Consider the following 26,612-nt stretch of genomic DNA (forward strand, 5'->3'; position numbering starts at 1 on the left):
ATCCCTGGATTCTATAGAAGAATGCTTGATAATAGTAGGCAGAATTAGTATTTTAATGCAAGTAATACTGTCATACTGGATAGAGAATTTTTAATTTGTACTCTATGGAGATTCGTAGCCAGGTCCACTGGTTCCAATCTCCATAGAGTACAAATTAAAAATTCTCTGACCTGTAGGTAGATGAGAATTAATTACTAGGTAGTCATGCAAGTGTATCTGCTACACATGAGTGCATATAACACTGATTGAGTAGCATCATTTTTGGTGATGTGTGCATAGTTGTGATGGAATATGGGGTCATGTGTGCAGGCAAGGTGATGTATTAATATATATATATATATATATATATATATATATATATATATATATATATATATACACACACACACACACTCAGACAGACAGTGGAAGACTGACTGTAACATCAAGGAGATCTGCCTTTCGGATCCATGCACTCCTGTCTTTGTTCTAACAAATAAGCAAGTTCATGGTCATTTTAAAATCTTTTCCTAGTCTTTGGTTTCATTTATCATTGACTGCACTGTAGAATAAAGGAACTTTTCCCTTTAATATCCATTCACTCACTCAGCCATCCAAACAAGGTCAGTGTCTCTTGAAAAGCTTAGTAAGTTTTAGGGTTCAAGTCTTTTGTACATTGGTAAGTCCTGAACCCTGGAAGGCTAGCTATCATACATGTACTATAGAATCAGTAAGTATTATTATTATTCATATTGATATACTTCTACCCTCTATCTGATCCGTATGTAAGGTCAAAGTGAAAGGTCATTTCCAAGTGAAAATTTACATGTATCTGTACCAGACATGGGAGTAGGCAAGACATATAATTCCTTGGAATTTCCTCTGTTTATATATTGTGATGTTACCTGTTTTTATGTTTTTTTCCTACAAATGATTTTTTGAAACTACAGTCTCCCTGATCCATTTGCATTCCTTACGTTTCTAACAGCTATAGCATCTAGTCATGAGGATGAGATTCCTATGGGCCAGCTGAATGAGGGTCGGAGGATCGACTATGTTTTACAAGAGAGGCCAATCGAAAGCTTTAATGATTACGTCTTCTCCCTATCTAGTCATGGATGTTATTGGTAAGATTTGATTACGTCTTCTCCCTATCTAGTCAAGGAAGTTATTGGTAAGATTTTATTATGTCTTCTCGCTATCTAGTCATGGATGTTATTGGTAAGATTTGATTATGTCTTCTCCATATCTAGTCAAGGATGTTATTGGTAAGATTTTATTATGTCTTCTCCCTATCTAGTCATGGATGTTATTGGTAAGATTTGATTACGTCTTCTCCATATCTAGTCAAGGATGTTATTGGTAAGATTTGATTACGTCTTCTCCCTATCTAGTCATGGATGTTATTGGTAAGATATTGATTACGTCTTCTCCCTATTTAGTCATGGATGTTATTGGTAAGATTTGATTATGTCTTCTCCCCATCTAGTCATGGGTGTTATTGGTAAGATTTAATATTACAGCCAAAAGTGAGCATTTGATGTCATACCCACAGCGGCACTTAAAGAATTATTATTATTAGGTTATTTATGTGAGGTTAAAGCTCATCATGCTCCAGTGGTATCATAAATTTATCTGGCTTTTAGCCATACTCCTCACAGGTGTTGCCTCCCCTTGAAAAGAAATCCCCACTGCTGCAATGCTGTAAAACTTTGTGACTGCCTGCAGAAAACTGGACTTTCTTAACTTTGTGACACTTAATTTGGTGAGGAATGTGAAGATTTTGTATAAGATATCAGAGAACAACCTTTTAGGCCAATGATGTGCTAAGTATTTTATGTGTCAGCAGACATAAATCTAATATGATGTCACACAGTGTCCTGCATCTGAACCACCACATTTAGTCTGCTTCCTTTATTTGCATTCCTATGGGGATTTTAGTTTATGCATGTGGAATACAAGATGGAAATAGTCATGGTTATCGTATACTAATCCATGGAGATGATATACAAGTACATAGATCATCTAGAGTTTAGAACATAATGTTAGCAGTGACATATTCTGAAAGAGTTTGATTTCCTTTTGCCAGTGTTATTAACTCTCCATATTGCAGGTGAATTATTTCTCCTAAAATTGTCAGGCAGAATAAAGCCCATGTCAGATTCATTGATATTGATATACCCCATGGTAACATGATATTAGACATGCATATTGATATGCCCCATGATAACATATTAGACATGCATATTGATATACCCCATGGTAACATGATATTAGACATGCATATTGATATACCCCATGGTAACATGATATTAGACATGCATATTGATATGCCCCATGGTAACATGATATTAGACATGCATATTGATATACCCCATGGTAACATGATATTAGACATGCATATTGATATACCCCATGGTAACATGATATTAGACATGCATATTGATATGCCCCATGGTAACATGATATTAGACATGCATATTGATATACCCCATGGTAACATGATATTAGACATGCATATTGATATACCCCATGGTAACATGATATTAGACATGCATATTGATATGCCCCATGGTAACATGATATTAGACATGCATATTGATATACCCCATGGTAACATGATATTAGACATGCATATTGATATGCCCCATGGTAACATATTAGACATGCATATTGATATACCCCATGGTAACATGATATTAGATATGCATATTGATATACCCCATGGTAACATGATATTAGACATGCATATTGATATGCCCCATGGTAACATGATATTAGACATGCATATTGATATACCCCATGGTAACATGATATTAGACATGCATATTGATATACCCCATGATAACATGATATTAGACATGCATATTGATATACCCCATGGTACTATATCAGTACTATATTTTTAAGAATAAACTTGACATATGGTGTCCTTCATATGTACAGCACTTAGGCTCGAAATAAACATCTAAGTGCACCAGGAGTTGACCACTCTGGTGGCCTATGTGGTTAGAGTGTCCACCTCGGATGCAGGAGATTGCAGGTTCAAACACTGGCCAAGTCATACTAAAAACTTTTTAAAATGTTACTAGCAGCTGCCTTGCTTGGCATTCAGCATTAAGAGGTTAGTGTTGGCCTGGTGTCAGGATAATGTGACTGGGTGGGACATGATGCTGCATGTTGGTGGCATGATACCGCAGTGCTAGTTATCACTATGAACTGCCACACTGCAGTCATTGTAGCAATATGACTGAAAAATTGCTAAAGCTACATTACAGATCCAAATTACACAAACCCAGGAGTTAACTCCCATATGAACAATAGTGCACCAGGTAGTTCACATACGCAGCAATTCATTAGAAATCCTTGAAATATTCAGACTGCCTGAAGGATCTGATAATGGCAACATTTAAATTATTAATTCAGTTTAATTATGTTTTGTGGCATACATGTTTATTTATTTGTTCATTTATTTATCTGTCTATCCATTTGCTACCTTTTATTGATCAATTTGATGTACTTGCTAAACCAATCTATTTGTTAATGGTTTTCCTAATATTTGTTTGATCATTTGTTTATTAATCATTTATTCAATCACAAGTAGGAATAAGAATAGTAGAGGAATATATTTAGTTTTTCAAAAGTATTTTGACTTTTTTAATCTCTGAATTTATTAAAAATGGAATTTCTAAATCACATACAACACCCAATTGCATTAACGTTAGGAATTACTTCTGCAACCTCCAGAATCCAGCATTCCAGTAGACGTTAAAATTATGTCTACACCGTCATGGACAAAGGGAAGTAACTCTTACAGATTACCTCCACTTGATCTAGCTAGGTGGCACTCCGTATATTGGATATTGTCAGTTTAAATTTTGCTGCAAACTGTCAACAGGTCTCCAAGAATCAATGGATTTCTATTTTTTAGGTTAGCCATCCAAGTCTTTTTTGGTGATAAGGTCAAACAAACTAGGGGCCCCAAATGGCTGAGTGGTCTAAAACACTCACAGTTACAGATCACTGCTGTCTCACCTCTGCATGGGTTCGAGTCTCTGGCAAGTGGAGACAACAAGGGAGAACCCTTCATATCATCCACTTGGAAATGAAGGCAATCCTCGATGCCTCATATGTTTGACAGGAATGTCTTAATTCATTAATAGTCCTAATCATGTACAGTTCAGTATTAGTAAATTACTTTCACAAACAAGAATGAAGTCACCACAAATATACATCCTGATATGGGACTATCTTTCTTGGTAATCTCAACATCAAAATAAACATTCAGATGTGACACATTCTGGGCAGGCTGAATGTTCTGACCAATTCTCTATCAAGGAGGGGACAGCTGCTGCACAAAGTGTGGTCCCTCTATCCATCACTCTTCCAATGAGCATGCAGCTTGTGGGATCGACTGATGGTATACCTGTTTTTGTGACAAGTCGGAACAACAAGCTGCACACATTCATCTCGCCATTCCCAGATCTGAATGCATGGGCTGTTGATGCCCTTTCAGTTGACTGAGTAAATCTGGGCCTGTGCCTTCCCTTCAGCAGTTTTGATTCTGAAGATAATCCCGCAAATGAGGGGATCAGATTGCCAAATAACCCTGATTTTCCCTCTCCAATTGGAGAGGTCATGATCAGCTTGACTTGACGACAGATGTGCACAGGAAAATCCTACTGACCCTGAAGGGTCTCCAACAGCCATGTCTGCTAATCTTTCACCCACGCCCAGGGAAACATCTACTTTACATATGGCTCTTGTCTGGCAGGCCTTGCACAAGAAGTACTTCCAGTCTTCAGTTGTGGAGATCTCATCACTTATCACTCCACATTTGAAGTATACAAGACTGTGACTGATGTTATGCAAATGATGTCACACCACTGTCAGCCTTCAATTTCCGGCTGACTGACTGTCTTTTTCTCTCAGAAATTAAGAAGCTAGCACTGACATTATTAACTATTAAGGGATATCACTGCATGATTTCTGAAACTTCGACATGATGGGCTTCATAATATTTGCCACAACAATGATCTCTGACTTGCTAACCAACTTTGATCTATCTGAACCTCTCATGCTAACCCTGTTCCTGAAGTGGAATCTATAATGGGCCTTGATATGGCTCAACTCGGCTAAGTTGAAACCTCTATCCACTGTCCCACTGAAGCAACTATCATACGAGTCATTCATCCTAGGAGTAAGCAAGCTCCATGCTCTGTCTGCAGATCAAAACTACCCATCGTTCTGATGGTTCATTTGTATTAGAGACATAACGGGGTTTCATCATAAAGAACGGGCTTCCTTCTACTGGCAACCAGAAAATAACTTTACAGCACATCTAGTCAATAGCCAGTCAGTACTTGAGAGAGGGAAGGCTACAGGAACCAGTACATGGTCTCCATATCCATCCGATTCAGATGTCAGAGGCTTTTCCTCCCACTAAAACCAGCTAAATGGGACAGAATCCCACAAGCATTATCATCTGATCTAAATTGACTTCTCCAGTCTGCATACTCTGATCTCTCATAGGAACAAATATGTCTGATGATTATTTCAGCTCATAAAATATTTTCTGTTTCTATGAGCCTTGTTTTCAGTGCATTTTCTAAATTAAAGATGGAATCGGTTGGTATGCCTGGTCCACATTTTCTTCCTTCAGTTTGCATGATATGGCCTCACAAAACATGGAACTGAGTCTAGTTGGTCATGTGGTTGTTGCCCACACAGTCACCAGACCATGCCAGTCCTGACACAACAACATCCTTGGGTAGGAACTGTCAACATTTGCTGGATTTCTCTGAGAAAAACCTTCCATTATAATAAATTACCAAAACCATGTGTCCACTAGATAGTTCTGTAGACATATATATACTCTTATATTCGTTTGTGTCAGCTATTGTTAGGAATGTTTTATCCTTAAAAGGAGAGTTCTTTTGATCCTACAGGTGCATTTAAGTTGGATGCTTGGCACTTCCTCCTCCTCTTACCTATTCTTCTAATGTTAATAAGATTGGGTATTTGACAAAGGGTATTAGACAATGTATTTGACAAAGGGTATTAGACAATGTATTTGACAAAGGGTATTTGACAAAGGGTATTAGACAATGTATTTGACAAAGGGTATTTGACAAAGGGTATTAGACAATATATTTAACAAAGGGTATTAGACAAAGAAAGGAAATTTTATAGTAAATTATGTTTCTTCAAACATTCTTACCCAATCACAATACTCTAAGTCCCTTCCAACCCTGCCAGCAATGCAGGCATCCTGACTTAGACAGTGCTGAAGTTAAAACCGACAATATCCTACATACAGAGTGCCACCTAGTGGGGTAGGAGGTATCTAAGTTACTTCCCTTTGTCTATACAAAGTATAGACAGAGAGACTTTTTCAAGTCTGGGAGGGCTGGAATCTGTAAGTAATTCCATATATCTAATACAATACATAAGCTGAGTATTCATTTATTGATTTGTTTATTAATTCATAAATTAATTAATGTCTTCAGTATGATTTATTTCTTTGTTTATTCTTTCAGTCTGGTAAATGCATGAAAATAAATTGAAAGTAATATTGTTTATATCTAGAAATAATTTGTTTGTTATATTTGGTTGCAGCTTTATGCTATGGTATGGTATTTAATGTAAAATTGTGTAATATTATGTATTTAATAAATAAGTGAATAATGAAATGAATGAATGAATGAACAAATGGTTGAACAAGAGAATGATCTGCATTATAATTTCAAGACTTATCCAGTAAAAGTGGTCACAGGTGGCTGAGTGGTCAGATACACTCGCGTTTACAGATCACTGACATTTCACATCTGTCTTTGTGGGTTTGAGTCTTGGCTCAATCAATATGGGTATGTGAGAAAGCTTGTCAGTAGCATCCCATAGTTCACTGGTTGTTCTGGAATTTTTTCAGATTCTTCCTCCACCAAACATACTGGCCACCATGTATAGCCTATCATGTGCTGAAAAATGGGATTAAACCTATAAAAATCCCCAAAGAAATCATCCAATAAATGGTCTATTACTTCACACACATTGTTATAATTAATATGTCAATCTAGGCAGTCAGTGTGGTGAACTACAAGGTGTACAATTGTTACTTCACTGTGAACTTGTTCAGTGTGTCTTGTTTAAAGATACTGAACAAAGAGTGCTCAGGGATATCAAGTTCAGTCTTAACCATACTGTAAGCTGGAAGTGTGTTTTAGCAGTTCCCTTCCATAAGACATACCAAGATAGAGAAATGTAAACTCATTAGGGATATTTATGTTAAAAGCCTAGGATGTGTGCTTTTTTTTGTAGTGTCCATAACATACATGGTAGGAAGAAGAATATTGATTTACTTGTATCAATAGTGGTGGTATTGACGATGAGTGTAAGAGAAGACTGTGGTGATGATTGTGATAGTAATATTAGTGGTGATATAATAACACGTAATAAACTAGTATCTGTTCCTCATTTTAGCTCTAATCATTACTGGTAAGTCAGGGAGGAAGTTGATGAGCATATAATCCAAGCCCAGTCCTAGCTGGTTACTGGTGCTTAAATACACATTTTTAGCTCACCTGCACAAAACTGCAGGAGATTTGTACTATACACCTGGTCTTGTAGTTGTCATAGGTGTTACAGAAGTACACCTTTGCATTAGGTGCGTTTCTTGGACACTATTGCTTTTGTAGTTATGACTACATCACTGTACCAAATGTATATGACTGTGACCTCTTTTTACACTTTACTTTTCATGCGGTTTTGCAGTTTAGGTCAATTTTCTTTTACAGACAAGAAAGTAAATCTGTCTTTGGATTCTGAAGATTACTATACCACCATACAAAAAGTATGTCACTGACCTACCTTTCATGATCTAGTGATGAGATAATCATTTGAAATTTATGTCAGTTTCATGGACACATTTGCTTCTAGTCTTGCAAACAGATTTATACCTGCATCTTGGGGAGGACTACACCATAAAGATAGGTCACCATGACCTATTTTTCATGATCTAGTGATTATATTTTGTATATTGTGGTCAATTTCTGGGACTCCATTGCTTGTACTGTCATGATATAGGTACCTGCATCTTTAAGATAATTACGCTATCATGCAAAAAGTAGGTCACTGTGACCTATTTCTTGCCTTACCGTGATCATGTACTCTATTCAGGCTAAGGTAAGTTTCTCCAACACTGGCTTGTACAGTCATAATACTAGATATTTGCATGCATCCTGAGGAGACTGCTCTGGTGGCCAAGTGGTTTGGCGCTCAGCATTAAGAAGTTAGTGTTAGGACTGGTCAGCCTGGTGTCAGGATAATGTGACTGGGTGGGACATCATGCTACATGTCTCCGGCATGATGCCCCAGTGCTAGACATCACTATAAACAGTCACACTGCAGACATCATAGTGATGTGACTGAAAAATTGTTAAAGCTATGTTAAAAATCCAAATCACACACACACACACATCCTGAGGAATAACACACCATGATATAAAAAGTAAGTTGTCATGACCTAAACTTTGCAATTTATTAATTATATACACTTTTTATGTTAACTGTGTTTGTTGTACAAGTTGCATGTGCAGTCATCAAAGTAAATAAATCTACCATTTTGTCATCATGATCAATCGGATTGATTATCCTCAGTATCGACATATACTGGACATTCTTGTGTGTCATTATGTGCAGGTGAGACCGCTCCGGTGGCCTAGTGGTGTGAGACTGCTCTGGTGGCCTAAGTACTTAGAGGATATGCCTCGGATGCAGGAGGTCGTGGGTTCAAACCCCAGCCAAGTCGTACCAAAGACTTATAAAATGATACTAGCAGCTTCCTCGCTGTGCACTCAGCTTTAATATGTTAGTTAGGACTGGTCGACCTGGTGTCAGGACAATGTGACTAGGTGGGACATGATGCTACATGTCTGTGTCATGATGCCCAAGTGCTAGACATCACTATAAACTGCCACATTACAGACATTGTAGCCATGTGACTAAATTTTTTAAAGCTACGTTAAAAATCCAAAACACACACACATGTGCAGGTGAGCTCTGCTGTGTTCTGACAGCTTCATTTTATTTTATTGGTTTTATGCTGTCTTATATCACAGTTTGAGCATGATCCAGAAAAGCTTCCCCTCTTTCCCTGCATTGGTTGTTACTTAAAATATGCATTGAAAGTGTAGAATGCATGCTGATACTGTGAAATGTTTCATATTTAAGGGTGTAAATTTTTGTGGATTTACAAAAAATTATACTTTCTTGGGTACTTCAGTTAGTAAACTGGCAAATCAGTTCATTGTCTTCTGCAGAGGGATCGAAGTTTATTCATTCAGTAAATTTATGGTTAGTAACAACAGTTAAATCCACAAAAAAATCGTTACCTGCAAAAGATGCTGACTTCATAGTATTTGTATTTATTAGATGCATCTACTGCCTCACCCACTGAGACACAGTCATGCTTATAGCTGGTTGAAGCACATAGGATTTTTCATTGATCTTTATAGAGCTATGTAACATATCTTTTCATAAAGCTTTTTGGTGAATTTTTTATGAAACTATTTACATTATGAATAAGTATGGATTATAGTTTATGTTATTTGTTTTCATTCTTATTTATGTTAACATTTCATCAGTTTTGTTTGGGAGTTAATTTGGGTTTGTTGTAAATTTGTTATTGGCTTATAATCTTGACATCAAAACTGATCATTTTGTAAGATGAAAAAAAAATCCTGTGTATGTGTTATTGTTCATTTCTTAGTTTTCAATAAAAGCTTAACACAAAACCTGCAGAAATGACAGTTGGTCTGTGTGGTGCATGTATTTTAAAACTTCAGTTCAGAGACTATCCCCTACTCTCGTTGAAAAAGTGGGTAATCATTTCTCAGTCAGGGTTATGTTTTGAGAAATGAGAAACCATCGGGAGGACTTTATAAAATTTGTATGATGATGCCAAACTGATTTATTATAGCTTACAACAACAACAATAATAATAATGATAATAGTAATAATAATAGTAATGCTTGAACCTGCTGAGGCTACTACTGCTATGATGGAATATTATTTCTGCATGTTTTTGTATGACACTAGATTGAGAACAATTTATTTTTTCTAAACCGATCATAACGTGGTGGAAAGCATCGTATTATGATGTTGTCCATTGGTTTCTGCACAATAACTTGTGTTCTCCACTAATGGGAACTACCCATTGTCAAACTTTGGAAATAGCTTCTAACTGGGATCAAGGAAGAATCATTTCAACTGTATCAACTGAAAGATGAAAAACTGTTTTCTGTTCAGTACATTGACTTGTATGACACGTGTCTTGATCAAACTTGAAAATGGCTTGCACCTGAGGTAGGGAACACAGATATTGACTTTGTGGTCAAAAGGTCAGAGGTTAAGGTAAAAATGATGCAGAAATGAAAACTTGATTCTGCACAATAACTTTAGTTCTTTGTCACCTGCTTTTACCAATCGCTATGGACAGCTTGCATTTTTAGACAGAAAAGACATTGAATGATTTTGAGGTCAATTGTCAAAGGCAAAGGTCATGGACTGAAAGAAGGAATAATTATTGTCACAAAACTAAGTTCAACATGAAATGCCTTGACTAAACTAAGACAAGAAAGATGCCTATTGATTTGAGAGCAAAAAGGTTGGAGGTCAAGGTCATAGTAAATCCAAAAAGATAAATGGTTTCCAAAGAATAACAAAGATTCATAGAAGAAAAATGGTTTCTGCTTAAGTTCAAATATTTAACCAGTCAAAGAGGATTTTACATAAAAGAAATACAGTAGGATTTACAATATTGCAGGCATATCAATGCACCGTTTATGGTGTTTTTGTTTTTGATGTAAAGTTTGTGACTTAAAATACAAATTGTTACTGTATGTTATTTCTCTTTCCTGTTCCATAATTACATGGGTAAATATTTTGCACATCATCGGTAAAGCTTTGTCGGTCAATGAGCTTGTCATTGCTATCATAATTACCTGCCCAACAGTCCTTTCTACTTACAGTTCAACTCGGTAATTAATTCTGTCAGTGAATAGCTTTGTTATATCATATTTAAAATCACTCATTTAACTTCCTAGGTATTTTTCTTCATTCATAGCACCCCACTGCACAGTAAGTTCAGTGTGACGCTTGACAGATTTTACCTGTGTGTGACATTATTCTGTTGTCTGTGTCAACAGGTGTCGACACAGTGGGCATGAGTAAGTGTATGGGGTGCAAAGCATTTAAGCTGGTTAAACTCCAGTGATACATGCAACACATTCAAACTTGTAGGAGGATGTGGGGGCAGCCATCGCATCCAAACAACTAACTTGGATGAATGATAAAGCTAAGAAATGCATGCATCACCACATACAAATCAGATCTTCTTGACACACTTAATTACTGTGCCGGTATGGACATCGTATAATGGCCCATCTGGCCCAGTTGTAGTATCTCACCAATCCAGACAAGCCCTGGTACTGGCTACAGTGAACTTTCTTGACACTTAATTACTGTGCCGGTATGGACATTGTATAATGGCCCATCTGGACCAGTTGTAGTATCTCACCAATCCAGACAAGCCCTGGTACTGGCTACAGTGAACTTTCTTGACACTTAATTACTGTGCCGGTATGGACATTGTATAATGGCCCATCTGGACCAGTTGTAGTATCTCACCAATCCAGACAAGCCCTGGTACTGGCTACAGTGAACTTTCTTGACACTTAATTACTGTGCCGGTATGGACATTGTATAATGGCCCATCTGGACCAGTTGTAGTATCTCACCAACTCAGACAAGCCCTGGTACTGGCTACAGTGAACTTTCTTGGGATAGGAAGTACTGGATGTTGATACCAGACAGTTAACAGCTGCAAACCACACCAGTTCTGACACAGCCTAGACAACCTTCTTGGGATAGAAAGTACTTGATATTGACACCAGACAGCAAACAGCCTAGACAACCTTCTTGGGATAGAAAGTACTTGATATTGACACCAGACAGCAAACAGCCTAGACATATTTCTTTGCTTTCAAGGTGATCTGTTTTCACAGAATACCCATTTACAGCTATAAGGTACAGATATTGCCAGCCACTGACATGGTACTACAGCCCATGTAAACTATTTCTGGTTTTATTGTTTGTAATAATACTTTAAACACATTAACAGCTATATCATGCTTAGAAAATGACAAGGACTATGGGTCAGTCCACATCCTCTAAGTCCCAATGGTACACCAAGACAGCCAACCAATGCTGGCCTGGGCAGGTATTACACCAAAGACCCTCTGATTACAAGTATGATGCTACACAAACTGTGCTACTGTGGCTCCCATTCCTAGATATTTCAACAGTGCATGTAGACTCAACTGATAATTTCCTCGATAGATGTTACTGGGCATAATTACCAGAAGTTAGCTGGCCCTGGACCAAGTCTCCAGCTCTCAAACAATTGTGACTTTACCATCTACCTGCAGGGTACAGTCATCTATTTTCCTGTTATATCATGTGCATAGTGCCACAACCAGAACATTCCCTCACAGCACAGAAAACTTTGCCAATACCAGCATGAATCAGTGGCCCAGCAGAACCATTCCTGGACATTCGTTGACCTCACACAGATCCTGGGACTAACTAAAGTGATCTTTCCTTTGATAGCCAATACTGGACTTGGGCACTAGAAATCAGCCAGCCATGAACCATATCTCATGCTGTGGTACAGTTTTGAACTTGCTATCTACCAATGGGACTAGTTACAGTGATATATCTTCTTTGTAAATTGCGTTCCAGTCAAGAAACACAGATAGTGTCTGACACCTGGTCATATCTTGTCTAGCCCCAGTTCCATCATAGATGCCCAGCATAACCAGCACTGGATTGTGAACCTTTCTTCCATGCTGTCCAATACCAAACCCATGGTAGCATTGCAGACCAGCATTGGACAGGTTTATTATGGATATCAGCTCTGTCTTCACCCTTTACTGGGTATGGCAGCTCTCAATTCCTAGACAGTCAGTACCCTCCTCCCACCTTTTGCCAAAGCTGAAGTGAATGCCTGGAGATCATCATGTCCCATTATTAACAGACTCACAAGCACCATCACTCTTCCTTGATCCGACTTTTTCCAGGGAAGAAGAGTCTTCTGTGTATTAACTGAAATAGTCTTCCATCATTTATCTCCTTCAGCTCCATCAGTGGAACTGATCTAAAATACTGCATTCATAAATCTGTTGAAATCTTTAAAGACCAGTCTTTTTCAACATAGCTTCTTGTCAAGTCAGTGACTTTTTGACTGCTGTAAAAGGCAACTTCAGGACCACTGCATCAGCAAGACTATCATTTCTCAATCCAATCAACTAACCTTGCTTTTTATTAGATGCATGCTGGTCTTCTCCATTGAAGTCCCAACAGTCCCAGTTGTCACCATAGATGATGTGGGTCTGGGCATTTTGATACTTTTCAGTTTGTGCATGGATGGAACCCACTTTTAATATCCAACAACTGGTTCACAATATCATAGTAGATGGCCCCATGCCCAACTTGGTCTCATTTGTTATTTGTCAGTAACCTAAAGACCAGACCCTTTCCACAGCCAGGAGTCAGTCTTGAGTATGGCTCATATACTCCTTACTCATTTGCAGTACTTGCTCTCAAATGACACAGGCCCCCTGATTCATGGGGATGTACAATAGCCCCCAATGTACCCTTGTGTGTATTCTAAAAAGCAACAAACGGATACAGGAGCTGCAGTGGTGCAGTGGTTGGAATGCCTAACTTGCTAGCCAAAAGTGCAGGTTCACATGGTACCATTAAATCAGCCTAGGTCAGCCAATATGGTGCGACCTCCAGCAAACCATTTCCAAGTGTCCAAAGAGTAAATGACATACTTGCATTGCTTTGTCATAAAACACCAGTCAGTCAGTTCTAATGCCATAGCTGCATCCATTAAGCTCTAGCTCATGGCTTTCCAACCTTTTTGACACCGTGGGCCACTGAAAAATGTTTTTCTTGAAGTCGAGGGCCACAGCAGAAAACTGAAAAGCATGGACTATATAGCTGCTCAAGCTCTGGCGGGCCATTTAAAATCAGCCCGTGGGCCACATGCAGCCCACAGGCCATGGGCTGAATAGCACTGCTCTAGCTCATGGAAAGAGATGCATTCCTATCCATGTCACAATGTGAAAACACCATTATAAGGCCATCCTCAAATTGCACCCTCATTCTTCTAGTCTCTGATTTCATGGCTAAATAGAGATCAGAAAATTGGCCACCAAAGGAGCACACCTTATTATCCCAGTGACCCAAAGCATAACATCCAGTTTTGAGCCTGTTTTCTCTTCAGAAAATTATGCCATGCCTGTGTCTCTCACTAAAATATACACTTTCCACACAAAAAGAGTAGTCAAGTTCCATCACAACACAACCCGACCAAAATCCTACTGCAGTACTTGCAAAGTTGTATCACTCTCCAACAGCATCTCTGAGAACCAAAATTCAGCATGGATACCTAAGGTTAATCTCTATTGCAGGGGTGTGTGTGATTTGGATTTTTAACTTAGCTTTAACAATTTTTCAGTCATATTGCTACAGTGTCTGCAGTGTGACAGTTTATAGTGGTGTCTAGCACTAGGGCATTATGCCGCAGACATATAGCATGATGTCCCACCCAGTCACATTATCCTGACACCAGGCCGACCAGTCCTAACACTAACCTCTTAATGCAGAGCGCCTTGCGAGGCAGCTGTTAGTACCATTTTTTTAAGTCTTCGGTTTGACTCGGCGAGGGATTGAACCCACGACGTCCCACATCTGCCAAGATAAATCATATCCTAATTTAGTTCCAGCTGTTCATTCACCTGGACATGGCATCCAGACATGAAATCCTTGTTTCAATAGACATGCTGGTGAGGACAAATCCAGTGTGATTCAGTCATAGATATTATTCATCTAGGCATGGGATCCAGAAACGCATTTGGTTTCTAAATCACCCTGGTGATTCCATCTTCCACTTAAAGAGTCAAATCTTAGTTTGGGAATCTCTTTGACTCTATTTTTTTCAATGTGATAACCTAACCTGGTTCAAAACCAGGCACATTTCATGCATGTCTCCTGGAGATGAAGGTCATAGTGATTACATTTCATCCGACTGTAGGGGAACCAAGTTCTCAGACCTCAGCCTTTCAGTCTGGGATTTCTCAGGTGATTTCACTACTATAGGCTCAGTGTTATAGTGAACTCATTTCCCTGACAGAATCAAGCAATATACTGTGGATTGTTCATTCATTCACCTGTCAGTCTTCATTCAAACCTGTACCTGTTTGGATCAATCTCTTACTGATCTATTTTACAATATGGTGGAATGCAAGCTTCTGACCTCCATCTCCAGCCCCAGATCCTTAAGCCTGGGAAGTAAGCGATTTTTCCCTGAATTCAAATGGTCTCAGTATCATACCTGCTTATATTTCCAGACAGTGTTATTTTTTTAAAACTCAAAAACTGCATTTTGAATTGGGGTTGGGTGGGGTCAGTGTATTTGACAAAAAAGGCATTGTCATCCAATTGAAAATAAGCCTATCATTTCATATAAGCCTTTAGAAAATTATTGAAAAATCGAATCTGAATGAAAACTTGTCTGAGTTTTTTTTTTCAAGCATTTGATCCACTTAGAAAGATATAGTTGGTAGACTTAGCATTGTCAGATAGTAGTGCCATACACATGCATATGTGCAAACACTCACGTCACAAACACTGATATTAGACTCAAAAATCAAGTTTCTGTCTTAAATGCACTCAGTGACAAATTACATGTGTATACTTTATTTGCTGCTGTCTTTGCTGCTTTCAGTAATTCAGTAAGGAGTTTGACATTAATGCAAGTGTCATTAGTGTTCATCTCTGCATTCAGTTGAAACTGGATTGTACAGTTGTCCAAACTTCCTTGCTGGATTTTCTGAGTGAATCCTGGTTGTAATGGATTTGTTCTTGATGACCATTATGTTAGCTTTGTGAGAACTGTATTTTGATGCAGTTTGACTACCCTAGCTATTGTCAGCTCATTAAATAATCTCCATAAAATAAATGTTGTTTATGTTGGATTACTTTTAATTGTCTTATATCAGTTGCATGCCCCAAAGATAGGTTTAACTGAGTTTTGAGCAAGATAGTTTACTTCTTATACATACTACAGATTACAGGCATATATTGCAGTTGTCAAGAAATACATTGAGATTTTTTGTTTTTAAAAAAAACTTTGGGGCTATGATTCCTGAAAATCATATATTTTGAAACAAGATCATGTTGTGGTGGCTTGTTGTTTTTTGTGCAGCATGGCATATTATGGCAGGTATGTCAATATACATACAATTTCCCCTTTCAGGAATTGGAATGCCTTATCATCCTGTTTGCTATTTTCAGTTGGAAAAAAACGGGAACTCTGCAACCAGAAAGATTCTGCCTTCTCCCTACCTGTTCAGAACAACTGTGAATGCTGGTTTCCAACCAAACCAGATATTGTATGCCTGGCTCATATCACACAATCGCTCAGAAGAAATGCTTCTCAGAACAAGAGGTCTGAATTGCTCAGTCAAAAGGGTCCACCTCTTTCAAAGTCCATGCTTTCATTGTCAAGAGCAGGTGCACTGATTGGTGTTTTGTCAAAAAAAAGCTGTCTTCAGTGGACCCTTCATCCAAAGGGCATCTACAAGATCCCATCAGGGTTCCAATGTAGTATCTGTAGTGAACTGAACCAATCAGAAGAGGGGATGAACTGAACCAATCAGAAGAGGGGATGAACTGAACCAATCAGAAGAGGGGGATATTGCTTGGTCTAACCACTCAAAGTTGGAATAGACCATTCTTCTTCTTAGGTTCTGTTGTCCTCAATATGATCTGTTATCCTTTCAGTCTACATGGACCTAGTCCAAGACCAGATTAAGTTCTTATTTGTATTGGCTCAAGAGGTTAGGGCAGTTACCACTTGCATAACACTTGAGTGCAATTGTACCCTAACTTTTCATCTCAGCCATGGGATGGTGGTCAGAAGACATTTCTCTTGCTTTGACCCTTAGAGACATTTTGATCCCAAAGGGCGCATAACAGGCTGGCTACCTTCACAGGTTGTTGAACAGATTTGTAACAATGCAGTTTCACTCTGCTTCCTCTGGATTTCCATCAGCATCCATGCATAACCCATTGCTAACCCAAGCCTGTATGTCACACAACTCACAGCTGCTTCATGTATTTTAGGAGGCTGGAGACATGGTCAGCTCTGAGGAAAAGAGATGTAACTCCCTCTTACCTGTTCTACTAGCATGTTAAAGCCCCAATGCTGCCATTTATCATAAATTTCACTTTTCTTTCAACCCAGCTCAAGTTTGGAGGGATGAAAATGATTTTAAAAAAATGTTTTCTGACATAAACTGTTCTTTGAAATAATCATGATATTAGGTGTTCAAATATTCAGCTCAGAATTAAAAGTGCCATCCGTTAAATGAGTTAAGGAAGTCGCTCTGTTCAAAAGTGGTGATGTGGACAAATGTCATTAATGACTAATAAGAACAACATTCACATGTGGCATACAGATTGATTCAAGAGAGAATGAAGAGAGGCAGGCCCACTTTTTTAAATGTGGATCTGAAAAGAAAAAGCATGTAATAGATAAAAAATAAGATTTTTGGGTGAATATTGGCGATCAGCTAGGATGCTGCAATACTTAGAAGGGTTTAACTTGAGCTGAAGACAATCCCACAGTGTTGTATTAGCTTCTTATGTTTAAAAAAGTAATGTCATCATCTTGTGTTCCTGCTTTTGACTGAAATTGGTTCATCCAAGGATGTTGCCAATCAACATCAGAATAATTTGTACACATGTGAAAAAGGACAGGGTTTTTCAGTTTGCGGGAGAAATTACATGGCTCATAATGTGATGAAATGTCTTTATTATCTGTTTTAATTGAACCCAACAATGTTTAGGACCAACATCTTTCAAGATAGTACTTTTCAGATAACTTTTTGCATGTAACAGTGGTTATGAGGCTTTAAGACTTAGAAATTCAGTTAAAGAAGAAACCAATTTTTGTTTATTAAAAAACATATTTCTTCAGTAATACTTACTAGACTGTTATATCGGCACACACTCCAAGCCATCCCCACAGTTACATGCCTGGAAGAGCATGCATATGTACTGCTGTAGTAATTGATGATTGAGGGGATTTGGGTACCAACCCCTCTATCCAAAGGGAAATGATTCTTGTCTAACTTTCAGCATGCAAGCAGATAATTTTGTAGCACAGTTAATGACAGTTTAGCTTGGGATGGTTTAGTTTGATGGGGCAAATCCTATCAAAGAAACATTTTACTTGGAAAATTGGTGTCTTATTCATTTTCAGTTAATCAGAAGGCTTCACTTACTGATAGAGGTAGTTTAATATATCCCATATATAGACTGATTCCATTGCTCAAACAAACAATAATTTGTATGTATCCATCTTACAGTTCTGTTTTTATGTCTTTGTTGCAGGGATTCGGAAGACACTGTGTTGATGTGCCTCAAGGAGATTTACAGCATATATGGCATTGCCCCACAGATGCCAGGACCTGACGGCTCACAAAGACATCAGGCAATAGGGCCTCCACCCTGGGGCCCTAATTCTCAAGCTCCCCCACCTCCTAGTCATATTTACTCTCAGAGTCCAGTACCTCCTCCCAATGTACCTTTTAGTCAGCCATCATTTCTTCCCCCAGTACAGAACAGGCTTCCTCCCCAAGGATTGAATATAGGTCCACCACCACCAGTCTCACAAAGTACACATTTTGGTCCACCCCCAATGTCTGGATTTATACCAAAGTCTTGAGAAACATGTATCCACCATAGCCAATCTCTCAAAGTATATACATTGGTCTGTCCAAGAGCTAAGATTTGTACCCAAGTCTTAAACATGGATCTGGCATGAAGGGGGACAAATATTGGTGCAGGTATTATCTATTTTAATACATGTAATATATTCTAAGAATTCAGTCACCATTTGGATTAGATACAAATGCCCTCAGTTCATTCTGTTTTGCAAAACACCTTGTGACAACCCCCAAAAATGATTAACTAGTAACTGTCATAATGTCAGATTGTAGTTGAAAGCAGTAAGCAAATGCCAAAAATTAAAGACCTTCCAACATTATTTAAATAATTTGCAGGACACATTTAATATATATGCCAAACATAATCTCTGCTGATAACTATGCCCCTCCCCAGATAATCTGGGATTGGATCTTGTTTTGCCCATTCATTTTTGTGCCCATATTTTTAATTCCATAATTTGTTACCCAATATTTCAGATCCTATTTTGATCACAAATGATAAAAATTAGTATGTGGATGCATCTTTGGAAGAGTAACACAGCCGTACTAAAATCAGCTCACTGTGATCTCATTTTTGTACGTCAAAGTAGTCTGTATGTACATCTTGCTGAAAGTACCCCAACCGTACTAAAACTTGTTCACTATGACCAATTTGTATGCTTTATTGACTTTTCTGTTTTAAGCTTTTTGTTTGTTTGCTTGTGACACCCATAATATATTGGGCTCTTATTTCAACTACATTCCTGAAAGTTCATATGTAGATATATATGAGCAAAATAAAGCTCATCCACAATGAAACTAAATCAGTTTGACCCAATTTTCAATCTTATGTTTACGACTAGTTTTGTTTTAGCTCTATACCTGCAATATCTTGACCCAATTTTACCTGCACACGAAAATTGGCATTAGTATATGTCTCAGTGAATGTATCTCAGCCATACTCAAAACTAAGTCAGTTTGACTTACTTTTCATCCTTGATCGACCTTGTATTTTTGACCATTTGTTCATTATTCTGTCAGTATACTGATTCACCTGCAATCATGAAAATTGGTATGTAGATACATCCATCTTGACAAAAGTAAATCAGCCACACCAAATTAAGTCATTGTGACCTAATATATACACTTGAGTGACTTGTGTCTTCTTTTTCAATACAGCCTTGACTCTCTTGACCCTATGTCACCCCATTCATGAAAGTGTTTATATGGATAGATCACAATAAAAGTAATTCATCCATACCAACTTTTATGCTTGATTGACTTGTGTGGATTTCTCTTTCTGTTCATTACACCACAATAGTTTGACAAATTCAAATGAAAATTGATATATGAATACATTGGAATGAAAGTAACTTGGCCACGTCAAACTACATCAGTGTGACATAATTTTCACACTTAAGTGACTTTTGAAGTTTCAGCAATGTTTTCATTAAAGCCTTAATACAATTGGTTTGTGCATAAATTTTAAAGAGAGCAATTAAACTATACCAACAATATGTTGATGTAATGTTATATTCACAGTTGAGTCACTTTTTAGCTATCCATTTTATTAATATGGTAGACCCGATTTCAAGTACACTTATTAAAATTGCAGTGTGGGTTCATATCAAGGTAATTCTTTCATTTCAAAATCAATTTCCATGCCTGAGTGACTTTTGCATTTGTTACATTCTTAATATCTTGGACTCTTTTTTTTTAATGTTTTTTTTACATACACATGAAATTGGGTTTACTGAGCCATCTTTAGGAATGTAACTCACTACATAAAAATAAGCTGTAACCTAATTTTCAAAGTTTGAGTGACTTGTATTTTTAGCAGTCTGCTCATTTCACATTTCCCGGACACAATTTCACTGACTTATGAAGATCGGTATGTGAATGCATCTCATAGAAAGTAACTCAACCATGCCAAAAGTAGGTCACTGACCTAATTTGCAGGCTTGAGTGACTTGTATTTTTCTCTATACCAGTTTTTGTATTGTCAGCTACTGAAGGAACAAATGGTTGGTGAGGGGATCTATAAGCAAACACCTGGTTATATTTTGGAAGACCAGAACATTTTGTAACTGCAGATGTGAAGTGTTGTACAGTAGATGTGCAGACTAACAGGCACCAAACAAAAGTAAAATTCCCTCTATATGGATAAAAGCCAATGTATTTGATCAACCTCATTACCTTACCTTGTATTACTTCAAAGTTTAGCAGGCATTTTGCATGGAAATATATTTGCAGAAATCTTTTGAAATTAATTTCCTGTATTGTCAGAGAGGGTATTTTAATTTTTCTGAATTTTAAGTTAATGAGGCACTGTTAGTGGAGAGTTGATGATCTTGTATACAGTTTTAATGTTTCACAGATGTTCTTCATGAATATGAAGACAAAATGAAAACTGGTAATGTCATTTTCTAGGTTGCATTATCTCTTCTCATCTCAGATATTTGTCATGACTGATGCACATGATGCAATTAACCAGTTTCTCAGAGAGCAGATATTTTATACACTGATGTTGTCAGATAAGTAGAGCAACTTAGATTTGTTTTTTCAGTCTTGAAAAAAATAATTTGGTCTTCTTTTCCATGAGTCATGACAAACAATATAAATTATCAAATGTTTGTAGATTTCAGTTTGTCTTTTTCCAGTATTTATGTATTTCATTGAAAATGAACAATTTTTTGGCTGTACATCACCAACCTTGCTGAACATGATAGAAATGAATAACACAGTTGATAGATTAAATAATTATTACATACTTCACTTTACCTTAGGGAAGTTGCCATTTAAGAGAAGTACTATATACATGTATGTAAATGATGTAAATTACAAGTGTTACTTTTGATCAGCGAAAGTGAAATGTATTCTTGTTTGTGCTAAATTTTGCATTAATTTTGTTTGACTTTCATTTCTTGTTTTTATTTAATCCCTGTACAGTAAGATTTTGCTGTGTTAAGGACTTGGAGGGAATTGACAGCATTGTACATTATCATTAAATCATTTTCCATCTGTTATTTAAGGGAAATGTTCTGTCTGAGACTGTTCTTCATGTATCAAAACATATACCTCACACAATACAGAATGCTTTGTATCATGTAATATCTAATCTAATTATCAGATGTCAGAATACCATACATAACTGGATTTGTAATGACCCAGTTGTTTTGATTTTTGTTGCACAGGTGTTTTTTAATTTGACATGGGTGCCACATGTAGAAGTAATGACGGTATTGCTAGCACATACACTGTTTGTATGAATTTCAATCATATGAATGGTATTGTCAAAACCTCAAACCAAAGAAACTTTAATATCCATTGTAAGAAATGGTAGCTCTGATCAGTCAGAATCTGATTTGAAAATTATATTCTCAAAATCATGTCCTAGAAGCAAAGCAAATACTATGGCAGTGATGTACTATACATACTTGCTGGTAAGTCTGGTCCAGCTACAGACCGCACTGACTCAGATCTGCTGTCTTATTATTGCATTAGTCTGGTAGATCTGGGTCTGTGGAGTTATCAGTTCAACAATATAAACCCTGATCTGCTAACACATTAGATCAGGGTCTATGTTTTCTGCAGTTGGAATCTACTTATATGTGATTCTTCTCCAATGTTATTGACCATGTACCTATCACAACCAGTAATTTCTATTTTTCAGTCCCATGACTCATGATGTACTTTTGAATAGTGATCATTAAGTCTTTTTTTCTGGTCAGGTATGGTACTGGTTTTTGTTTTTCAAAGGTTGGCTTCTAGCCACTTGCTAAATCAGTTGCTTGAGTCAAAGTCATTGTTATTTCATATACAAAACTTCAAGTGCTCAAAGACCAATAGAAAAAATGGGATTGGAAGATGATAATGGCTTCTTTTTTATGTACTATAACATGGTAAATGCAGTTTGTTTATGGCAGGTTTTATTTATCAACTATGTCATTTGAATATCTTCATTATTGTTAATGGAATATAAATATACCCATGTATGTTCATATTTCATGTCGGAGTAATGTCAATACATTGTTTGATTTATTTTGTATTGGACAGATTTGTGGGAGTAATGTCAATACATTGTTTGCTTTATTGTATTGGACAGGTTTGTGGGAGTAACGTCAATACATTGTTTGATTTATTTTGCATTGGACAGATTTGTGGAAAAGAATGTGCTTAAGATCATTTATCTTGCAGCACACACGAACGGAAATAGTAAGTCATTATACCCACACACATACAAAGTTGGGGGTGAGGGTAGTCTGTGAAAAGCTTGGCCATCCATCTGTCCATCCCACTTTTGCTTACTTATTAGAACCTGAACCCTTTGAGATATTTTTATGAAACATGGTATGCTTTTTTGTCATGACTAGACATCATGTCCTGTAAAAAAAAGGACTCTGATCAGTATTTTTCAATTTGTCTATTTTATATTTCAAATTCAGATCTGACACTTATCCTGATGTACTAGGGATAATGCTGATTTTTCTTAATTAACTCTGAGAATTCTGATTTTTTTTACCCCAAACTCTGATTTTTAAAAACACACCAAAACATTAAAATTTTGATTTACAATGGCTGCAGTTCCTTCAAAGAGAGCAAAATTGATGCAGATATTCTGCAAGGAAAACTATCATAGTATAAAAATCTTTCATTTTTGCATTTTCTTTTCTTATGCTGATATTTAGTGTGTTAATTGAATTAACACTAAATATCAGCGTAAAAAATGAAAATGGAAAAATGATAGATTTTCAGCGTATGATGATAGCATACATTTTTCATATTAGTAGAGAGAGTGGAAACGTCAATTCACCTGTAAAGCTTTTGTAAATACATGGTCACAATCTGATCCTGTTTTTTTTTTTCCTAATCCTGATTTTTTTTCTCCATAGGAATACTGATTTTCATTCTACTCAAGGTGGCAGGTCTGCAAATTGTGGGCTTGATACTTGCCCAGGTTTGCCTGGGTGACTCCTTGGTGTGTCCTGGAGAAAGACACTTATAAAGTCCCCATTTCTACAGCATGAATATATCCAGTAATATGTTGAAGTACCATTAAAAGTCAACCAACCATCTGAGTCATCTTCGTCAAACTTGGTGTGCATTTATATCATGACAATAATTTGTCCTCCATTTGAGATTAAACTTTGTCAGATTAATACTTTCAGAGCTTTATTATAAATTGTGTCTGTCCATCCATCATTCTTTTTCTATTAAGATCTGCTGAACTGTTTGAGATATCTTTGTTATACTCTTTTTTTTTCATGACTGGACAGTGTGTCTTGTAAAAGAATAAGCTCTTAAGAGTTACACTCATTTGTTTGGATATTTTTTTAAATTGTGTCGATAAGAGTTTACATCACGTATTAGAAAGGGCTTTGTCAATTATTTTTAGAGTGGGGTAATTCCATAAGCATTTGCTTACTAACATACCTTGTTATAAATAGAATAATTGTAAGCAGTTGTATGTATGAATTAAATGCAGATGTAAATTTCATCCTTTTTATATGAATAATTTCTATGCATGTAATGCTGCTAGTGATGAGTTGTTTTCTTACATTTGGGGGGCCCCGAGTGGCCGAGTGGTCTAAAGCGCTCTCCATTATGGATCACTGCCATTTCACCTCTGTCTGCGTGGGTTTGAGTCTAGGAATCGGCCAATGGCGGTATGTGAGAAGCCAGTAGCTTCTCATGGGTCGGTGGTTCTTCCCAGGGCTTTCCAGGGTTCTTCTTCCACCATTAATACTGGCCACCATGCATAGCCTATCGTGTGCTGAAAAATGGCGTTAAACCCAACAACAACAACTCTTAAATTTGGTAAAGTCATTTTGCATGTTTTTGAATTCCTTATACAGTGGTTCTGATTTCAATGTACTCCTGTATACACCACCTGTTTTCACTTGTAAAACTTCATGTCAGTTGCCACACAAAAAAAAAACACAAAATGGACTGAAATTTTAGGATCTTTCTTCATTGCAAGTGACATTGTCAATATTTACCATTTACTTGTTTTGTTAAGACTGAGGAAAGAGGGTTTCAGATTTTTCAAAAGTTTATTCTCTGCCTACATCTCATAAACACACTTAAGAAAATACTGGGTTATTGTTACTGTTTGCAGTGTTATAGAGCTCCTCTTTTTTTCAGGAGTTTCTTTTTAAGTTCAGCCTATAAGTTACAATCTTTATTGTTTGTTTTGTGCAGAAGGGCTTAATGTTCCATCAGCTCTAACCAACACAAGGCAGAGTACTACAAAGCTGCCTCTTTGTAGCAGCCTTCATGGGAAGCATTAATGTCACCCATGTTGCAAGGGAGGGATTTGTCTGCTGAAAGATGTGTACTGTTTGCGTATTCAAACACATGCAAAAAAATATTGAATAATGTGCAATACATTATAATTGGTTGTAATGAGCCCCGAACTAAAATAAATTAAGACTAATTAGGTAACAGTGATAAAACAAATCCTTTTCCAGTTTAATTGCACCCATCATCATGCCTACATTATGTGAGGGAATTAATAGGGAGGGATCACTGTACTTAAGCTAACCATGTTTATTGCTGGGGGAATGGCAGATTGTAGAAGCAATGACAAACAGGAATCTGTAACTTTTTGACAATAAGTTATTTTTAAACAAGCTTTTCTTTTCCTCGTCTAGTTTTTAAGGGGCGAATTGCACATTTCCATGCAAATATTAAGTTGAGAATGATGTCTCAACAGGTTAACAAAATGCTTGGGATGAACAATGTGGTCACTGCCAGGTTCTTTGTCAAGTAAATTTGCTGCCTTATCACATAAAAAGACTTTAGTCTGGATATTTGTTGTAGATGTTATTTATGAAACTTCTCATACATGCCTTACTTATTATGTTTTGTCAAGTTAACAAAAGAGTTTAGTATGGACACATTCTTTTGTGAAATACTTTGAATGTTCTTATTTATGAAACTAAACTAAAAATTAAATAAACACAAAAAGGTTTTGCTTTTTTTCCCCTTTCTATATGTATTTATCTTACCATCTACACCACCATAAATAATATGCATATTATTTGCTTGAAGCCATGGTGGCATTGTGATTGCGAAGTGTCAGTAAATGGAAGTTTTGTTTTTCATTCCAAGATTTACAAACATTTCTCAATGTTTGACCGTTCTCAGTTGATGTTTGATATAAGGGGCATATTAAGAATCAGTTTAGGCTTTTCATTTATGTGTGTCTGCCATTCAGTTTGCTTTTTCTATCTATTTTCCTTCTAATGCATGTGTGTGTGTATATATATATATATATATGTCTCTCTCTCTGTCTGTCTGTCTCTCTGTCTCTCTCTCTCTCTCTCTCTCTATATATATATATATATATATATATATATATATATATATATATATATATATATATATATACACAAAACAGTTGCCTTCCTTCCATTCCATTTGTTCAGTAGATATATATTTACTTATCCATGCATGTGATCTAATTACTATTATGTGCAGATATTAATTAGCGAGACACATGACAGCTTGTAACTATTATAATGCTTCCATAAAAAATTTATATATAAATATATTGAAAAATTCTCCATTAAAGTTTTACACTTCATGCTAGTTGACAATGTCAGAATGGAAAGGCAGTTTTCTTAGTACAGAGAGCCAAGGTAGCTCAGCTGATGGAGTGTAAGGCACGTAATCCAAGGGTAGCAGGTTCAATTTACATCCAGGCTTGCCCAGGTGTACTACCACATTTTGTCCTTGAGAGAGGCAGTTAGTTCCCATTTTCTAAGTATGATATCAGCAATTAGGTATTAA

The 26,612-nt window shown here is 36.9% G+C and overlaps 1 protein-coding gene across 2 annotated transcripts in view; it reads left to right on the forward strand.

Moving 5' to 3' along the window:
• LOC149794812 (triacylglycerol hydrolase DDHD2-like) overlaps positions 1-25,792 on the forward strand; it is a 96,111-nt gene extending 70,319 nt beyond the window's left edge. Inside the window, exons 19-21 of one of the 2 annotated variants that reach the window (XM_089964468.1) lie at positions 968-1,106; positions 7,459-7,473; positions 18,505-25,792. In XM_089964468.1, coding sequence (XP_089820594.1) covers positions 968-1,106; positions 7,459-7,473; positions 18,505-18,838 — 488 coding nt within the window. In that variant the 3' untranslated portion in view covers positions 18,839-25,792. The remainder of the gene's footprint in view (positions 1-967; positions 1,107-7,458; positions 7,474-18,504) is intronic. The other variant, XM_089964469.1, reaches the window with a different exon arrangement.
• Positions 25,793-26,612: the final 820 nt, after the last annotated feature.

The sequence above is a fragment of the Sinohyriopsis cumingii genome, chromosome 7, assembly GCF_028554795.1.
Source record: "Sinohyriopsis cumingii isolate HCF-2022 chromosome 7, ASM2855479v2, whole genome shotgun sequence".
In the NCBI taxonomy this organism is placed as follows: Eukaryota; Metazoa; Mollusca; class Bivalvia; order Unionida; family Unionidae; genus Sinohyriopsis; species Sinohyriopsis cumingii.